The sequence below is a fragment of the Chlamydotis macqueenii genome, chromosome 16 (genome assembly GCF_036417535.1).
Source record: "Chlamydotis macqueenii isolate bChlMac1 chromosome 16, bChlMac1.mat, whole genome shotgun sequence".
Lineage (NCBI taxonomy): Eukaryota > Metazoa > Chordata > Aves > Otidiformes > Otididae > Chlamydotis > Chlamydotis macqueenii.
Window position 1 is genome coordinate 6,879,039 of NC_141571.1, and position 18,864 is coordinate 6,897,902.

The window sequence follows — 18,864 nt, forward strand, 5'->3', positions numbered from 1 at the left end:
AAATATATATCCAGCTTTCAAATAGATATATGTATATTTGTTTCAGTGTTTCTAGATTTAAAATTCCAAGACATGTCATGATACTGCAAAATACATCTCCATGGAATAACTCTCCTGAAGCAATATGCTTGTAAGAGACAGCTGTTCCTAAAATGATAAAGTGTAGATAGTATTTCTTTTTTGTTTAGTTTGTAAGTCACATTTGGAACTGCTTCAAAGTAAGTAATACTGGTCAGTATGGCAGAGTTTACTGAAAACATTTTGCTATCTTAGAACTTGGATTTTCCAAATCAGTAATAACTATGTAAATAAAAAATTACTGCACAATTTTTATATTAGCTAGTGGCTGACTATAAATGAAACACCCTGTAACATTTTTTTGAGTACCACTTACACAAAAGTCACTGACAACTGCGTAGTAGTACCAAGTGTGTAGTTTTAGTATTGGCTCCTCAGATCTAATTAACATATTCTGAGAAGCTTGTTCTGTGAAGATATGAATCCAACTATTATCCAAGTATTTTTTTTGTTAAAACTGCATCTGATTTAAAGACAAATTTTAAAGATTAGGGCTCCAATTGACCAGAAAAATCTGCAGGTACTTTTCATGTGTTTTTATGTTTACCAGTGATCAAATTAGGATGTTGTGTATGACACATACATTGTTTATCACTGGATGGTACATGTTCTTGACATTGTTTGCTCTCATGTTTTTATCTTTGTAATTTGTGATCACTGAAATGTTTCTATTCAAAGGTGCTTTTCATTTGTGTACCTCTAGTTTCTCCTAATACTCAAAATTAGCCAAGCAAAATACTCTTTAAAATGTGGCTAAATGATATCTGAAGTGCTCTGGAAATGGCGAGAGCGCCCAAGGTACTGTCAGTGAACTAAACCATTTGTCTCCCAGCTATATCTTCTAAGATTAGATATCATTAAATAAAAGCTGTAGGATAGCCATATGATTGTGAATAACCTTGGTATTTTACTGCTTCTTTTTCAGATGAGTGGAGACTTGGATAATTTGGATGCAATTCTAGGTGATCTGACTAGTTCAGAGTTTTACAATAATGCGATGTCTGCAAATGGAAATAACCTTGGAACAAAGCAAGCATTATTTCAAGGAAATGCTCTACTAGGTAAGGAATTTAATCTAACATCGTTTTGGTTTTAAAATTAGGGTTTTCTTCTTACCTGATGTAAACATAATGCATCCTCAGATTCTTAGAGAATATGTTCTTGATATCCTGTATCTTCAAGGACAAATGTAATGCAATATGGCTAATTATGCTTTCATAGGCTATTATGTACACTATTAGCTGTCTTGACAGCAGTCATCTACTATGTACCTCATGAATAAAGTTAACTTCAGCTCCTTATTTTATGGCTTCTCGTGGGTTTGCTAACATAAATTTGTCAGAGACAAGACATCAGGAAAAGTGTTTTGTGAGTTGTAAATTAAAATGGAGAGTTTTTGTTTCTTACAGATGACTAGGGAAATAATGAAATTGGTGACAAGCTTTTGATTTCCCACTTATTCTGTGAAAACATCTTGTGGCCTGCAAATTCTAATCAGTACGCCTCCTTGTCCTTGAATGGAATGCCCTTCCTTAGTAGGAAGCTGAGTAGGAGGGAAAAATAAGGTTCCTTGCTAATAGACCAGTGTCATTGTAGTTGTCACTTTCTTTTATAACATTGGTCATCTCTTGATTATATATAGGGCCGTAGATTGCTGAGGTGTAACCTAAGGAGTTAAACATGGATAATGAAAAATGTAAAAACAGGTACAAGAACACGTAAGGCCACTGACACTATTGGCTGTGGAGCACAGTGATTTCTAGGTTAATTAGTCCACGTAGTACACAGTGCTCAGGAACACACTGCTTCTGGATTCGTTGTGTTCCAGACAGAACTATTTAACTTGTTTCTGTCTCCACGTGAGAGTTATCCAAAGACTGTGCAGTCCGCTCATATGTATCAAGGAGTCTGTATTTCAAAATGTTAAAAACGTGGTTCATTATAGAACTTAAATTTAAATGAACCTTTTTATGTCTAGGGCCAAAGGGAACTGTGTTTGACTTTTCTTGTAAAAGGTCCTAACTATGTACTCAAAACGTGATTTGTGTAGTGAGAACCCAAAATAACTATTCCTGGCTTGTTTAAGGTCAAATATATGTATCCATAAATTCATCAGACTTATTTAAGTCATTAATAGTACTTTCTATTTAAAATGTACATTTGCATGCATCTTTTAATTCTTTAACAGGGATGAGGAGTCCCCAGTCTGTGCAGACTACCCGCCCCCCTTTCAACAGAGCCATGTCTTTAGACAGCCCTGTGGGCTCAGGTGCTGCAGCGAGGAATGTCAATGCGTTCTCCATGTTACAAAAGCAAAACGTGATGAGTGGAAGTCCAAGAATGATTGAAAACCAGGAAACTTTTGGAGCAAATCTGGGTTTGTTGATTGTGTACAAATAGATCTCATTGTAAAGGAAGACGCTTTTATGTAAAAAATGTTACAAGATTACAGTATGAATTTTGGTTAGAAGAAACCTTAATGTTAAAGAATATTAATTTTACCATCAGCATATAAATACTTTTCAATTATTATCCCTAACTAAAATTATGACAACATAACTATTTATCATCTGTGTATTATTAACAGTACTTTTTTTAGTAGTTAATTACTTTTTACTATTTTGAGTTTTGAATTTAACATATGTTTTTGATAAGTAGAAGCAAGAACAGGTCATAATGGCAGTTAGTCATTAATATTTTAAAATATATTTAGACTAATCTAGTTGTTTGATTTATAACTTGGCATGGGAAGCTGTAGATGCTTTTGTTCAGTGAATTGATCTGTCATTGGCAGATGTCCATGTTGGTAAAAGAAAACAAAACTTCATCAAAATAATTCTAAAACCAAAATATGTAATGTATTCTGCATGGAAAAATTATTGTATTTTCTACTCTTCATTATAGCAAGTGCTCCCAACAGAAACGTGGCTATGAATCAGCATCAGTCAGGAGACTGGGGTTTGCCAAACTCTAAGGTGAACAGATTGGAACCTACAAGTTCTGCTTCCATGTTGAGACCAGGGCCCGAGTTCAGTGCGTCCCTTCCCAGACCCACGGTGGGTGGCTCTATGTCTGGACTGCCCGTTCGCTCGAATAGCATGCCTGGTACAAGACCAATGCTACAACAGCAAATGATTCACATGAGTAAGTTGTTTATTGTTATTGTCCTACTCAGCACAATCTCACTAGTTTCTTAGTAAGCATTCAGCAGCAGCATCTTTTCAGTTTTGGGTAGGATACTGGCTTCTCATCCAAAGGCTTTTTGAGGTAAAGACTCTTATTGTTCCCTGACTGGGACATTCAATGACTTTTTGGTGGTGGTCTTGTTTTCTTCTGGTGATATCTGTGTGTTTCATACACAGATAATTGATACTGATTCTCCAGATTTTTGAGGGATAATTTCTGTGTATTTCTTCAGTGTAATACTTCTCTGCTAAATTCCAGGAACTAAATTACACCCATGGTTATATTTGAAGGTACTACTATTCTGATGAATTTAATTCCTTGTTCTTGATATAGATGTATTTTTGCTGTTAACTTCTTGGTAATCAGGGGTTTTTAGAGCTTTTTGTTAAGTATTTCAAAATTCTTCTCACATGGAGTATCCAAATTTCATACAAAACCATGTTGCAAATACAGGTAGGTTCTCTTTGAAGTGTTTGTAAGGGAGAAAAGAAGCTGCATGTCTAAAATACGGAGAGTTTTAAAGCCCTGTGTGGTTTTTGTGTTCTGTATCTCTAACGAAGGTTTAGCCTAGAGCTGAAATTATCTTGTCTAATGTGCCAGTGCTGGCATACCCAAAAAAGGGCTGAAATAGACAGTGGAATTCTGTTTGGTTTTTTTTTTTTCTTTTTTTTTTTTTTTTTTATCATGTTGCCAGTTCTCTTAGAGGGACTTACTGTTTCAGTGTGACATGTGGATGTAAGGCTGAATCAGGAATAAATTTCTGCAGTCCTGAGTCAGAATTCCTCAGCTTACCTTCCCAGAAATTGTTATTGCTAGGTGATTCCTACAAATATTGGGAAATAATGGGATGACACAAACTCTCCTATGTAGTGCTGTATGTCTCTGAATAGGTAGAAGGAAGGCCGTCCTCCCAAAAAGCAAAATGTACCTTGTGTTTCTTTTGATTTTTACCCTATTTTTGAATTTAAAATGCCAAATGTTGTTGGTGTCACTATGACAATGTGTATTTGCTAATTCCCAGATCTCATTGGCCAGAAAGCCAATTTTTTTTTTTTTTTTGATGTAAAGTTGCTAATATCAGTCAAGTTCCTACTTTAGCGGCTTAAGGATTAGAAATAGCAATTCTTTTCTAATAGAGTAGCAGCTTAAGATCATGTCATATTTAAATCTATGGTCTATTATAGTTCTGAAATTATCTTGAGTGTGAATTTATGTATGTGTATATATATACTTTAAAACACGCCAATGGAAAGCTCGTGAAACTGCTTGATGAAACTGCTCGTGAAACTGCTTGATCACAGTGTGATCATCCACTATGCTTTATGTGAACACTGGGAGAGCAAGATGACACCCTTTGTTTTTGAAAAACACACAAATGTTTTACCTTGCAGGACCAAATGAAATAAACATTGGCATGGGGGGGAATCCATATGGACAGCCAGGACCATCTAACCAACCAGGATCGTGGCCTGACAACATGCTGTCCATGGAGCAAGCATCACGGGGTTCCCAGAACAGGTAGATTGGGGAAGGTTTTAAGACAAGTTTAAATACCACTGTTCACTGTTTATCAAAATAATTTAAGACCTGGAAAAAAATTGCATATACATGTAGCATATACAGTGGGGATAATAGATTGGAGTCAGAATCTGTTTCCATTTCTGCTGATGCTACGACACTGGATATTTTTTAACCCAGCTCCACAAAAGGCATTGCTAAGAAAATCCTTGAGCTGGGAGGCACAGAGAAAAGGGGTGGGAAAATCTGAAATCATGTCTCCGTGGCACACGCAGAAGCCAGGAGAAAACAGAATTTACGTGTGTTCAAGCATAGATGGCAGTTGACTGGACATTTTAGGACTTAAATTTGGGGCTTAAGTGCTTAAGTCTTACTTCAGTCTTCTGGGTGATTATAGTACTTAATCATCTCCAGATCAATATATCGTATAAAAACTATGTATATGCCTTTATAGTCCATAATGTTTGTAATGGTTTTATATTGATAGACAATTAGTTAGAAATTCTTTGGATGACCTCTTATGTCCGGCACCAAGTATGGAAGGCCAGAATGATGAAAGGGCACTTTTGGATCAGCTGCACACATTGCTGAGTAATACAGACGTCACAGGTCTGGAAGAAATTGATAGAGCATTGGGAATTCCTGATCTTGTAAACCAAGTAAGTAAAACAGAGATTTTTTTTTTTTTTTCCATTTATTTTCTAAAAACTTGTATTGTTTGGTTACTTGAAAAAAAAAGTGAAGAAGGCCTCCTCATTCACTCTGTCTCCTTACTTTCTTGTTTTACTTTCTGAAATCTGCCTTTGGAAGTATCTACATTGAGTAGTGATTTTAATTGGAGAAGCTCAGTCTTGACTGAATTTTTTGTGCATGACAAAACCATAAAATGGCATCATCTTATCGAAGTTTATTGTAATATGCCTTGGTATATAGGGGTTTTTTGGGTGTGTAAATCATTATAATTCTATAAGCAGAGAATTGTTATGAGTTTGTTTAGTAAACTATTGTCAGCTGAGCTTGGGTTGTGAAATATTTGACTGGCAGTGACATGTTAGTGAGTAGGACACTTTCATCTCCTCCAGTTCCAGCTTGACTTTGCATGGTGAGCAAATAGGGACAAGAAGGTCTATTAATAATTTGGAACTTGCTTAAAACCACAAAATGACACTGTCTTTTGTATGAATAGCAGTTTAAAAATGAGGAAGGGCTTGAATAATGACACTGGGCTGCCTACGTAAGCAGTGTGCAGCAGAACTGATTTTTTTGTTAAAGTAGTAGTATTAATAATAACTGTTGCTATTCAGTTTGTCTGGAAACAAAACTAATAGTAATCTGTCCACGGTATGTTCTCCCCAAGAAAGCATTGGTGGTTGTATGCTGTGTTAGCTTTATTGTTTCTTTAGGAAATCCTACTTAAAGAATATACTGCTAGCGCAAACACTTTTGTATCTGTTGAAGGGACAAGCTTTGGAACCCAAACAAGATTCATTTCAAGGTCAGGAATCTTCAGTTATGATTGACCAGAAGCCTTCGTTATATGGTCAGCCCTATCAAGGGCAAGGGGCAGCAATGCCAGGAGGTTTTAGTAACATTCAGGGACAACAGCCATCCTTTAATTCAATGATGAATCAGATGGGCCAACAGAGCAATTTTCCACTTCAAAGTATGCATCCTAGAGCAAATGTGATGAGACCTCGAACCAATACACCAAAGCAGCTCCGCATGCAGCTCCAGCAGAGGCTTCAGGGGCAGCAGGTAATCTTTTGCTCCTGCATTTACCCTTTCTTCTTGTCTCGGAATGGAATAAGGTGCACACTGAACTGTGTTGCTTCACGAATATGCAAATTGACATTACAGCAGATGATTGAAAGGACAGATCTCTCATTTTGACCGTGCTTTTCACACTGAGTGCCTAATGGCTGTAGGAGTGAAAGAACCTTTATTAGGACAAGTGTTTTTCTTTCATCAGCCTCCATAGCTACAGATTGGATTGGTTCCTGCAGCAGACAATATTATTGCTACTTAAAACAGTACTCTTGTACAACGTAGCTCTGGATGATCTCTTTATCCATGTTAAGATTGAGTATTTTTTCTGAATCTCACTAAACGGCAGCTGCATTTCTCCTGTAAATCAAACGTTGTTTTTTTTTTTCCACTATGTTTTCAAACTAATCATTAGGGCTTATTGAAATATGGGTTTGCTTTCCATTTATTGATTTGATGTAATTTTAGGTATTTTCTTAGGACGAAAGGTGAGAGAGCAGATATAGCCACATAGAACTTAACACTGGGTTGAAAGCACTGCTTCAGAAACTGCTGCGTGATTTCAGCATTGAATTCCCCACGTGAAAATGCAGTCGTGATATCTGTGAAAATGCAGTTCTGATATCAAACACAATGTACAAATAAAACTCAGGAAACTGAGATAGTGCTGTGTGACGTGGAATGGCAATGTTTAATCTGTAGGAAATACTGTGTTCTCTCTTGGTTGTTCTGTGACACTAATTCAATCTGTTTGGCTTTGAGATTTTGTGATGGAGAGGAAAGGAGACAGAATTTTATTATTTTTTAGCAAAGCTAGTGGCTATACCCTTCTGCACGAAACATGATGTGGAACAAATAGTCTGCTATTCATTTATTTTTTAAAAGTGCTTATTTCAAGGGAAGAAAAAAACTAAAGCCAGTCAGTGCTGCACTGTTTGGAGAGTTTTTCTTTTTGTATGTGTTTGAGCTGCTTAACCAAAGAGTTTGGTACTTCAGGTACATCAAACAAGGCAAAAATTAACCATTGCGCTTTATGGATTCAAGAGGTCTGTAAAGGATGGTTTTTTGTGTTGTGTTTTTTTTTTTTTTTTTTTTTTTTGGAGGAGTTGCCATTACTTTGTTCAGATACTGGTATTTTCAAGCTAATAGTGCTAAAATGTCTTTTTCTAAGTTTATGAATCAGACCCGTCAAGCACTTGAAATGAAAATGGAAAATCCGGTTGGTGGTAATACCTCAGTGATGAGACCAGTGATGCAGCCGCAGGTGGGATCACAGGTGAGTAATTACTACACAAGCCACCTGAAACAGTGATTTTTGAATAGACACATCTTTTACATGTCTGTTTAGAATTTGGACCTTCTTTCATGGTGCCACAGCATTCCTTTTTGTTTTTTTTTCCCCCTGTACAATTAAAAAGAAAAGGTGGTTTTTACCTCCCTTATTCACAAGATTTTAGAGGGATTTGTTCACTAGGTCATGCTATCAATACAGTGTGCCCACAGTCTTTTCTATGTGGGATATGACAGCAAATCTGTAATTTGTTTAGCAGGAATGACAACTTCATGAAAACCTTTAAGATCTTGATGATTTTTGTACTGGCTGTGGGTTTTCTTAACTTTCTGTTCTGGTAATGGCTATGCTGGGTGTTAGAAAGAGTGTAGGTGGGTTGACTCTGATGTGATTTCATTTGTAAAAGTGTTTTCTAATATGATTTTTCTTTTCTTTGGGGGATAGCAGCAAGGTTTTCTAAATGCTCAAATGGTGGCTCAGCGTAACAGGGAGCTAATAAGTCATCATTTTAGACAACAGAGGATGGCAATGATGATGCAGCAGCAACAGCAACCTCAGGCCTTCAGTCCACCACCAAATGTGACAGCCTCAGGAAGCATGGACAGTGCTTTGACAGGCCCTCCAATGGCTCAAGTTCCTGCACAGCAATTCCCCTATCCACCAAATTACGGTACTAGTACTAACATGGTTTGGTTTTTTTTGTCTGTCTGGTTTTCTTTTCCCTTTCTTCATTTATTATTAATCCAAACTACCTAAATAACAATCATTCTGAAAAATGGAAAATTCTTCTAAAAAAAAGGATGACTTTTTCCCTTCCCATCATTGCAAGAAGATAAACTGAAAGTACTGGGTGATGATAACTGAAGTGTATGTCTGTCCTTGGTCTTTTAAGGAATAAGTCAACAACCTGATCCTGCATTTAGCAGAGTATCAAGCCCTCCCAACCCAATGATGTCATCGAGACTTGGACCCTCCCAGAATCCTATGATGCAGCATCCTCAGACAGCAGCGATGTACCAGTCCCCTGAGATGAAGGGCTGGCCGTCGGGAAGCATGGCCAGGAGCAGGTGACCTTCTCAGTTACAACCTTTAGCTCAAAAATTGTCTTTCCTTTTGTCGAAAGTAGCAGCTATGTTAAATAGCTGGAAAAGGATTAAAGGATTAAAAGGATAGTAGGAAAAGGATTAGAAAGGGGGAAAAACAATTCTCTCTCTGCTGTCTGTATTGTCCTTGATCCTGCTCAGGATCTTACGCTTAGCTCCGTTTATTCATATTGGATCTCTGCAATCTTTGTAACTGGAAGCAGCGTTCAGTCTTTGAATATTGAAAAAATAACTTGATGGAAAATACAGAAGGTCAGAATAGTATTACAACGGCCAGTACAGCCCTAACAGAAGCTTCCAAAAAGGTTAAAATAGAAAATACATACACATACTTCTGCGCATTCCTAAAAATTCAAAATTCCTTATGGGAGGGAAATTTCTGTTAGGTAGAAACAAGTAAATGTAAAAACAGTTTTATCTTTCACACGTTGACAACTGGTGCAGGGAAAGCAATATATCAATGCGTAAGCTTCTTGGAAGGTAATTTTAGTTCTCCTTTTGTGCTGCAGTTCTTTCCCGCAGCAGCAGTTCAGCCACCAAGGTAACCCAGCAGCGTACAGTATGATGCACATGAACGGCAGCGGTGGCCATATTGGACAGATGAATATCAACACCATGCCTATGTCAGGGATGCCTATGGGTCCAGACCAGGTGAGTTCTACATAAAGACGGATGAAAAATCTGTTGACTCTTTTCCCATTGAGTACAATTTGCTGCAAGCCATTCCTCTGGCACAATCCTGTTCTCAGTTATCCTGCTTGTATTTACATCTGTGGACCTACCATTTGTGTGTGCCAAGAGACACGGTATTTTTGATGGTATTTAAATCAAATCCATGATGAACCCAGGCTGTATGCTGTGATTAGCTGTTGGCTTTGAAGTAGCATAGGTAAGATCAAGGCTTAAACGGCACAAAGGATGCTTAAATACTTCTGAGCCTGGAGAAGTCCCAGAGAGCAAAACGGAGATTGTGAAAAGCATCTTCAGCAGATATAAAAGATGATATAAATTAGCTGTCATGAGTCAGACCAAGAATCCTGGTAGCACCATATCTCCTTCAGGCAGAAGCTGCTGCTGATATCCTTATAGTACCTTACACTAGCTTGTGTATGTGTAGCAAGAAACTATGGAAAATTCAGGCCCTTATTTAAGGGAAAATGCGCTAATAACAGGCACTGCAAACAAGGCTGAAATACTAAATATACTTTTGTTGTAGTCTTTCCACAAAATACCAAGGGATGAACAACATAATATTGAGCTAAGCTAAATTAATTCAAGTAGAAAGTACCTCATGAAATTGCGTAAACACAATCCTTAAAAGGGATAGGTAAGGTATTGGAGGACTTTGATACAACAAGTATCTTTTATAAAGAGGGGAAAATGAAGGTGAAATGTCAGATTTTCCAAACCCACATGCCACAGAGTGAAAGTACCCAAATAACATGCTGAGGAAATGCTATTCTGCTTAAAATTGACTGTCACTACTTCCCTCTTCAAGATGCAGAATGTTGACCAGTGTTTTCAGCAATGGTGTTTTTATTTTCTCTGCTGATTATTTCTTCTTTTCTGTGACAGAAATACTGCTGACACCTAGAACTGTATCTTCAAACAAGAATGCGCTGTACTAATGATGCACTAGTATTGTAAAGGAAAGCTACGCATTCTTCACAGCAGCTAGACTGGCCGTACGGAAATACGTTAATTCCTCTCAATCACCATGATGTCCTAAGTTACTTCATTCAGAGGAAGAAAAAAAAAAACCCAACCAAAAAATACATTTAGTAGGAGCAGTCTCTGTATTACTGTATATTGTGGTGTACAAAAAAGGTCATAAATATTTTTGGCGCTCTGCTCTAAAAATGTGAATTTGGCAATGGTGTTTTAGTAGATACGATGGGTAGACTCCTGGAATACCTCATCTATTTACTGCAGCTATCCACAACCCTTCAACTGCAGGCAGACAGAAGTGCCTGGAGAAGTCACGGTGGTAAGAATTTTCTGATTTCTCGTAACAATATCTGACAGAGAATGTAGTTCCTAGCCTTGATTCTTTTGTATTAATTCCTGAATATAAATGCTGCTTTTAAAATCTCTTACCCCAAGCGTCAGGATTTCCCAAGCAAAGTAGCAGTGCAAAATGAATTGGCACATACTAGTCCAGAATCCTGTCCATTGAAGCCAAGGGGTAAAAAGAGAGGATAATAAATTTAAATTATTTAAACACAAATGTGACTAGTATTTACATATTGATGTGCAGCTGAGTGCACTTTATAAAAGACTATATAATGGATTAATGCAATATCTTTGATAAGGACTTAATATGAAGGTAGGGTGTACTCATGTTCCTTCTCAAACACAATCTCTTAAGAATTATTCAAAAAGACTGCATAATGTAATGTTTTCTGTGTATGGAAATTAGAGCAATAAACTTTCATCTTTTTGAAAATAACTTCAGAAAACTCAAGGCAAGGCACTGCAGTCTGAATCAGAATTTTGCAGTCTTTTTGTGAATAAATTTTGTAAATAGGTTCTTTAAGATAATGTATTATATATATGACTTTTGTAGGTCACTAACTCATTTTTGCAGAGTTTGTGAAGCTAAATATTTAACAAAATTGATTTCTGTAAACTCAGTGTAGTTGAGGTCCAAATAGAATTTTTTTTTTTTAATTAAATTTAATGACTTTGCTGGGTGACTTTGGCCCACATTTTTCTCTTCTTTGGTCTTCAACACTTCATTTATTTTTACATCTTTAACATACAGCTTTTTATAAAAGACCAGTTGTTAAATGCTTTGTCCACCTGTGAGCACTTTGTTACATTTCTTTTCTACGTAAGGCAATTTGACAAAAGGCTCTGTGTTGTAAGATGCTCTGATTTGTCATGACGGTCGTGTCTTTCTGTGATATGTCGCCTTTCCAGTTGATGAATCTGGATTGTGTCTGTCTTGGTCAATTTTAAAGAACTCTTAATGTTCTTCAAAAACCTGTCTGTTGCAAAATATTTGTTGTTACATGACATCCAGAACTCTTTAAGGATACTAAGCCACATTTTAACCAAACGTCTGCACCTCATTGGATTGTTCTAATGGTAATGAATGTATTTTCTAAGCAGGTTTCTCTCATATCAGTATTTAAGTCTGGTTACAAATTTATTCATATCATTTGCTGATAGGTTTGGTCACTTCCCCCATTCCCCCACCTTTTGGTTCCTTGAAATGAACATCTCTTTGCAGTTTTTTCTGGTTTCAGGCAGTTACAAGTCAAACCTCCAACTTGTGTAAGGGATGACCCAGAAATGTTTAAGATGTGTGGTGCTTTTGTTCTGTTGTTCACTGTAACAGAAAACCAACTTCTCCCAAGTGAGTAAAAAAAAACAAAACAAAAAAACCCTGTGTTCTTGATTGTTTCTTCTTGGTACTGTAAGCAAGAGGTGGTTTTATTGTTCAGAATCCATTGATCTTCCATTTTAATAGAAATAACTTTAACTAGAAATAGTCTCAAAAAGTTGATCCTTAGCATACAGCCAGTTGTGTTCCCAAGGGAATGCAGATTAAATCGATCTACTTTATGCAACCCTGTCTCTGCCATTAGTACTGAGTACGTAGATTAGGTGATAGAATTTATTTGAAACCTTCAGTCCAAGTCCTGTGTGTTTTTTAATGCAAAACTTCTAAAGCCTAAGGAACTTTTATCTTTTTATTTCTTAGAACGTATCTACTTGTTGAGTAAGTGCTGCCTACTGATGTTGAAAGGCAAAAATCCCTTGCTTTTATATCAAATCAGAGTAGAACAATCTTTGTATTTTGTAGTTGTTCATTATATTGATGGAAACTACAAACCTTGACTGCTTTCATTAGGTGAGCTCTTGGACTATGTATTACTTCATACATCGTGCCCTTTTAATTTTTTTTTAAATGAGTGATTCTATTTATACACCTGTGTATAACTGGTACCTGACAAAGGATCATCATTTTCTCATGTGTGTTTAGAATGTTGGAGTGTTCCAGTACTTACTTCTTTGCTGAATCCAAAGATTTTTAGTTTAAACTTGATTAAGGGGGGAGAGGGGCATAGTAAAAATGCATTGATGACATCTTTCTTGGCAGCACTGATCATAAATACTGCGTCTAGTTTGAAAATCTTTCCTACTGCAGTAAAGAAAACTGACCTTGTATCTCTTGACATATAATTTATATCTCCACCAAGTCTGTTTTGGTTCTATAGGGGCAGACTATTCAGAAATGTTTTTAAAAAATAACCTGTGTAACATTTTTTTCAACAGTAAGAGAACAATGAGCTAGTGCAACCACCTCTGATCACTGCTGCATAATGAGTGTTGTTTGGCTCCGTGTCTCTGTTACTCTTTTGATCACAGAAACCATGTTTTATAAAATTCACATGTAGTATTTTTTTTTTCCAATCTTGGCTTAAAATACTACTTTTAAAGTCAGAAAATCAGGACCATTTTTTTCAGTCATAAGACAAAACTATTTGAATGTTGTACCAATTAGCACATTTTTATTGTAGAATTTGTGTGCGGACTACCCGATGACAAAGTGATACAGTGAGTATGAAACCATGTAATTCTGAGAGCAATATTTTAAAAACTTCTCAGGAGAAGGCATACAGTATTGAGAATTGCATTTAAGTTTAGTTTACATTAAGTATTGCTTGGAATATCTGTATCTTTATGTTGCAAAACAAAAATCATGGGGACTGATTTATAAAAGAGTTGGTTGTAAGGTATTACTGCTCTTTGATTTTTGTGTTTGGATGTTAATAATAATGTAAATAAAGGTTTCTATTTAAAATCAGAACTTGGTGACTTAGTATATTAGCTGTCTAATACTTCATGGCTGATAACTGTAACTGGGAAAGGTCAGTGAAAATCTGGTGCTACTTCTGAGGAAAGCTATGTATAACAAATTATTTAGGCTTTTTCCTAGTTGGCTGCAGAGTTAGGCAGAAGGTCTAAGTTGTTAGTCCCCTATGAGACGCATTTAGCAACTAAAGTTGCATGGACACTGAGTGGAATTTTTGAAGGTTTTTTTTTTTTTTTTCAACTTAAAAAGCAGTCTTCAAGGGAGCTGAAAGGAGAAGAGAAAACTTCCCTGTAACTTGACAACCACCTACCTTTCCTGAAACACCACCTGCTTCTTGTGTCACATCGAAGGCCCACAGCTCAAAATCTTGTGTGAAGAGGCATGGTAACTTTTCAGGCTTCTGACTGACACACAGCAGGAGCAGCAACCCTGCTCATACAGGATTTTGATAGTCACGCCCTCAGCTGGTCAAAGATCACAGACTGAACACAAAAAAAAGGGAAGTGCAAATTTTTAAAAATCTAACCTAGTGTTCTTTCTGTGTACTCACTAAGAGTGGCAGACAGCTAACAAACACTCTTCTCTGGAAAGCATCAGAAGTATGTTTCTAGTGCTGAGTTTAAATTCAGTATTTTTTTACTTATTTCTGTTGATCAGGATCTCATAATCCAGCAGATGTTTCTTTAATAATCCATGACAAGGGTAACAGGTTATAAACAATCAACGGCTAGTGAGACAATCATATATTACCTCCATCATTTAAAAACTTGCAAGAAAGGTTTGGGAAGTGTATTTGACTTAGGTGAGATACAAATACAAGCTCAGGTCTAGTATTAGTATATAGCACATACCATGAAAGACCCCACTGCCACTTTGGAAGAGGTTTTTTCTCTCTGTTTCTAACGTCAAGTATCTTTTTGTATGGGTGTGTGGTACTAGAGATCTGTATCCCTCATGAAGTAATTCCACTTGAATTTCCTAATGTGCAAAACCAGGAAGGGTATCACAATAATTTCCAGTATGTATTTTTATACTGTGTTTCTAGAAGTGCAATTCAGTTTGTGTTTTGAAAACAGTACCTCTTTGTTAAGAGTGAAGGCCACAGTTGGTCATCTGTCGCGTGAGCTCCCTCCTGCAGTGCCTTTGTAACAGGCAGCAGATGATTAACATCAAACAAATTATAAATATGAGTATTGCCACTAGTGCCTGTACTACACTTGTATTTAATAACGTCTTTAGGAAAATACTCAAATCAACTCTGTACACTGTGCTTCCTTAGTAAAATGAGAGGTTTTTCCCTTTAAAAACCTTTAAACAGTAAACTGTCATTCGGAACATCTACTTTTTTGTAGACTCAACTATAACTGGATTATTCTTCATTGGGTACAAGCGTTGAACTTCTTGGAGCTGCCTTTTTTTTTTAAAAAAGAAATGTAAAAGTTACACTACTAAGCAAATGCTGCTTTCTCAAAGGAATTGTTTTGGTTTTGAACATACAATATAATATTACCACAAAAAAAACTTCATACAAATCTGATTTCATTAAAATTTATGATGTATATTTACTGAAATTTTTCGGTACTTTTAAAAATGGATAAATTCTGAAATGTGCTACGCAACATTAAGTAACATTTAGAGAAATGGTGTGTGGGCATTCCACTCTGTTTATTAACAAAGTTCTTCACATCCTGAAGGAATTTCTTTTCAAACAGTATATTGATCAATATTTACACAACCCCTCCAAGAATCCAGCATCCTGTTAGTCAAGATTTTCTCTAATTTTCTTAGAGGTGTCAATGGGATGGACAAGTAGACATGGAACTAAAACATGTCCTCAGAGGAAATTTGAGAAATGTCATGATGTTGAAAATATTCAATTCCTGAATCTCTTAAAGTTCTTTTCCACCATTACCTTTACTCCAGTTACGAGCAAAAGCGTCCATGTTTTCTAAATCTTGCTTTAGACTTACACTTGGCTTTCAAGTTTCTCTCCTGACAACTGAAGAAACAGTTGTACTGAAGAATGTTTTACGTTGACTTCCACTGCCCTTGTTTTGCTTTGCCCCTGGGATGGCAATCCTCTTTGGGATGCAGCTGTATTTCCCTTCCTGGATCAGTGTTAGTGGTGTCTTCTTGAAGTAAAATGCCTTGTGAAGCAGGTGAGGTATAATCCAAAGCAAAAAGCAGGTACAATAGTGGACTTCAGAGACCTGTATTTTTGACAGCATTTCCCATAATTCCACTGCATCTATGTAACTCACGCACCAGTGCAAACATCCTACCTATTTCAGCCTCAACGTTATCCGCTCCTCCAGGCTAACAGTAGACTTCTTTCTGAAGTCATACACGTTTTCATTTAGTCTGTACATGGATTCAAGTTCTGGTCCGTTTGTATCCTTATGGAGATGCAGCAGTTGGGGCAGGTTAGCCCTCCCATCCTTCCCACAGTTGTCCTCTTTAAAGTAAAACAAACATGCTTTAGTGTATAACATTCTAGTAGGCAGTAGTTAGAAATGAATTTTTAATGGTTCCAGACAGGAAAAAAAACCAACAATTGGACCACCTGTAAAAATACAGCAGGTGTATCACAGTAACAATCCAACTATGGTTGAAACTTAAACCTCTATAAAACTTGTAGCTCATTAATTCTAGCTGTTTCTAAAATCAAACAAATATTACTATTAAATGAGCAAATCCTTTTGGGCAAGTTGAGAACTGAATATCATCTTCAGCTTTTAAGGGGTGTAGTAAAGTAAGCAGAAAGCAATCTTAGATTTTTAGGACAGTGATGGAATAAAACAAAATGTATAGCTCTGTCTTGTAGTCTACTTCTGTTCTAACGTGCAAGAAAATACATGATACTGTCAGCAATTACAATCAGTTTGTTCTTTCTGGACAATGTGACAGACCACTAGGTAGCTGCTACGAGTTTATATTCAGACAAAACCAATGTAACAGCAGTTAACCACAACTGGGTTGTTCTCTAACTGAGCACCCGCCTTTGCTCAAGTTTGAAACTGCCTTGACCTTAACGCTCCTAGATTCCCAGGAAACATGTCCCAAGAGGTTTTGTACAGCCGTAGTTGTCTGTAATGATGGCAGTATCTTATTTCTTGCATAGTTTAGAGGACTTCCCACTTACACATTCCATGAAAAGAGATGTTAAAAAAGGGTGCTGCATGCAAAAAGAGAAGTGAAGGAAGGGAAGGAAGGTAAAAGCTCAATGCTTTTTGTGAATGGCTCCCAACTCACAGTGACTTGGCAGATGATGGTCTCTTCACATCTGGCCACTTTCGACGCTGAAACTGCCTAATTTTTAAGCAGCAAAAGGAGAAAAAAGTTAACCATCACCAAGAAAACCACCAGCACTACAGTGTAAAAGGTGAGGAAGGAGAAGAGTTTAGCCTCAGTTTTGGCTAAAAAGATTAGAACATTGAAATGGCAATAGCTCTGGTGCGTCTAAGTAACTGGGATGGAAAGATCTTGCAAACACCATTCCAGGCAGTGTCTGTCCATGTGGTTCCCAATCCCACACTCCTCTCTCCTTTAGCATTAAGGTATTCCTTAAGAACAATAATTTAACTTTTTAAAAAAATGTACCTGTACTGCTCGTAGCTTCCATCTTTAAGTCCTAGATGAGGAAAAATTAAGAACGTTACTAACCATTGCCTGCAACAGAATAAGATATCAGGTAAGGCACAAGCTTAAAAACCGCCTCAGACCGTCAGCAGATTAACATGCGTTGCCCTGGTAAGTATTTCCATACATGTGAACTGGAGCCGTTATTTTGGTATTTAGTCCCTTATTCTAGGTAAAATAGGTTGTAAATTGGGATAGATATCTTTGAAACTCTTGTGTAAATATCCTTCAGTGGTATATTTCAATTCCAAAACCTGTTGGTTTCAAAATGTACAGCTTTATGTGGTGTAGCTACTAAGTAAGACCCCAAATAATATTTTGTGCTTTGGTCCTATGAGTCCATGAAGTTGGAAGTGGCTATGAAGGTATTCTTTCCCTCTCTCGTTAGTTTTGCTCCTTACCCTTCCATCTCAGCAATACTCCTCACTAGACTATTTAGGTATCTTATTTAAGTATCTTCATCTAAGAAACACGACATAACAAAAACTGAACAAACAAAGATTTGAGCATGCAGCCCTCAGCCTCAGCAGGGCACTACTACGATTAATAAATACTAAAATCCTTTTAACTGATACAAGTTTCATAACGGTAAGAGCGAGCCCTATTTCCTTTGGGGAGTTTTTGAGTGTACAGGAGAGAGGCACTTACCCAGCTCCATGTTCCTTGTTCTGGGATTGCACTGTTTGTACCCTTTGCAGCTTCTTAGCTCCATGAGCTGGACGTGCAGTTGATTGAGAACATCTCGATCTAGGGTATTCACTGCATTCATCAGCTGCAACAAACAGGGGTTCGTGTTAGTAACTACTGCTCTGTAGCTGAGTCACTTTCATACGTGGAATACACGTGGTTTATCTGTAACGGGAAAGAAGCCAAAGCCTGCTACCTTCAGTGATTCAGGCCTTACCTATGTCCTGCACCAATACTGTGCTACTTCACTGTACCGGCAGTGAGGAATAATCATGTATTTCTAGAGCTGTTCTACAATCAGGTACCTGATACGGATCGGTATTGAGATCAAAATACTCCAAAAATCCAGTAGCAAATTCACAAAACAGGAAGTTGTGGGTCTCGTTGATTGTCCTCAAACACCAGTATGTGTTGTTGTTGGCGCTGGTACAGGCACAGAAAGGGCCCACTGCAAATTGAGGAGTTACAAAGACATAAGCCACATGCTGCAGTCTTTAGGCACTTGTTCATGGTATTGCTTTGTTCACAGACAGTCACTCCTCAGCTCTGAAGCAGAGAACACCTTCCAGCATCAGCTGCTTGTTCCATGCATACCTAACTCACACAACACGGCTAACTTTTGCTTAACGCCTTGGCTAGTGCTTTCCCTGTCTTCTCTGGCTGGGAAACATTCCAGATAGTGAGATACTACACATGTACTGTGCACAAAGCCTGTAGGTTTTTATTTGCAGTTGTTTCTAACTCCCTTGCCTTTTGTGCAAGGATAATGCCTA

General features: G+C 37.2%; 2 protein-coding genes across 12 annotated transcripts in view; one reads left to right on the forward strand and one right to left on the reverse strand.

Annotated features, from left to right (window-relative positions):
• The window catches only part of NCOA3 (nuclear receptor coactivator 3), an 84,374-nt gene extending 70,615 nt beyond the window's left edge, over window positions 1-13,759 (forward strand). For 7 of the 10 annotated variants that reach the window (XM_086761015.1, XM_086761016.1, XM_086761014.1 and 4 more), the window contains 11 exons: window positions 1,004-1,139; window positions 2,267-2,455; window positions 2,983-3,222; window positions 4,656-4,782; window positions 5,270-5,441; window positions 6,241-6,537; window positions 7,718-7,822; window positions 8,282-8,507; window positions 8,730-8,904; window positions 9,450-9,591; window positions 10,516-13,759. In XM_086761015.1, the coding sequence (XP_086617141.1) occupies window positions 1,004-1,139; window positions 2,267-2,455; window positions 2,983-3,222; window positions 4,656-4,782; window positions 5,270-5,441; window positions 6,241-6,537; window positions 7,718-7,822; window positions 8,282-8,507; window positions 8,730-8,904; window positions 9,450-9,591; window positions 10,516-10,527 (1,821 nt within the window). In that variant the 3' untranslated portion in view covers window positions 10,528-13,759. The remainder of the gene's footprint in view (window positions 1-1,003; window positions 1,140-2,266; window positions 2,456-2,982; window positions 3,223-4,655; window positions 4,783-5,269; window positions 5,442-6,240; window positions 6,538-7,717; window positions 7,823-8,281; window positions 8,508-8,729; window positions 8,905-9,449; window positions 9,592-10,515) is intronic. The other 3 variants (XM_086761021.1, XM_086761022.1, XM_086761023.1) reach the window with 3 other exon arrangements.
• A 1,543-nt stretch (window positions 13,760-15,302) lies between these two features.
• SULF2 (sulfatase 2) overlaps window positions 15,303-18,864 on the reverse strand; it is a 63,049-nt gene continuing 59,487 nt past the window's right edge. For both annotated transcript variants that reach the window (XM_086761025.1, XM_086761024.1), the window contains 5 exons: window positions 18,397-18,539; window positions 18,053-18,176; window positions 17,366-17,396; window positions 17,018-17,074; window positions 15,303-16,220 (listed from right to left, as the gene is read on the reverse strand). In XM_086761025.1, coding sequence (XP_086617151.1) covers window positions 16,190-16,220; window positions 17,018-17,074; window positions 17,366-17,396; window positions 18,053-18,176; window positions 18,397-18,539 — 386 coding nt within the window. In that variant the 3' untranslated portion in view covers window positions 15,303-16,189. The remainder of the gene's footprint in view (window positions 16,221-17,017; window positions 17,075-17,365; window positions 17,397-18,052; window positions 18,177-18,396; window positions 18,540-18,864) is intronic.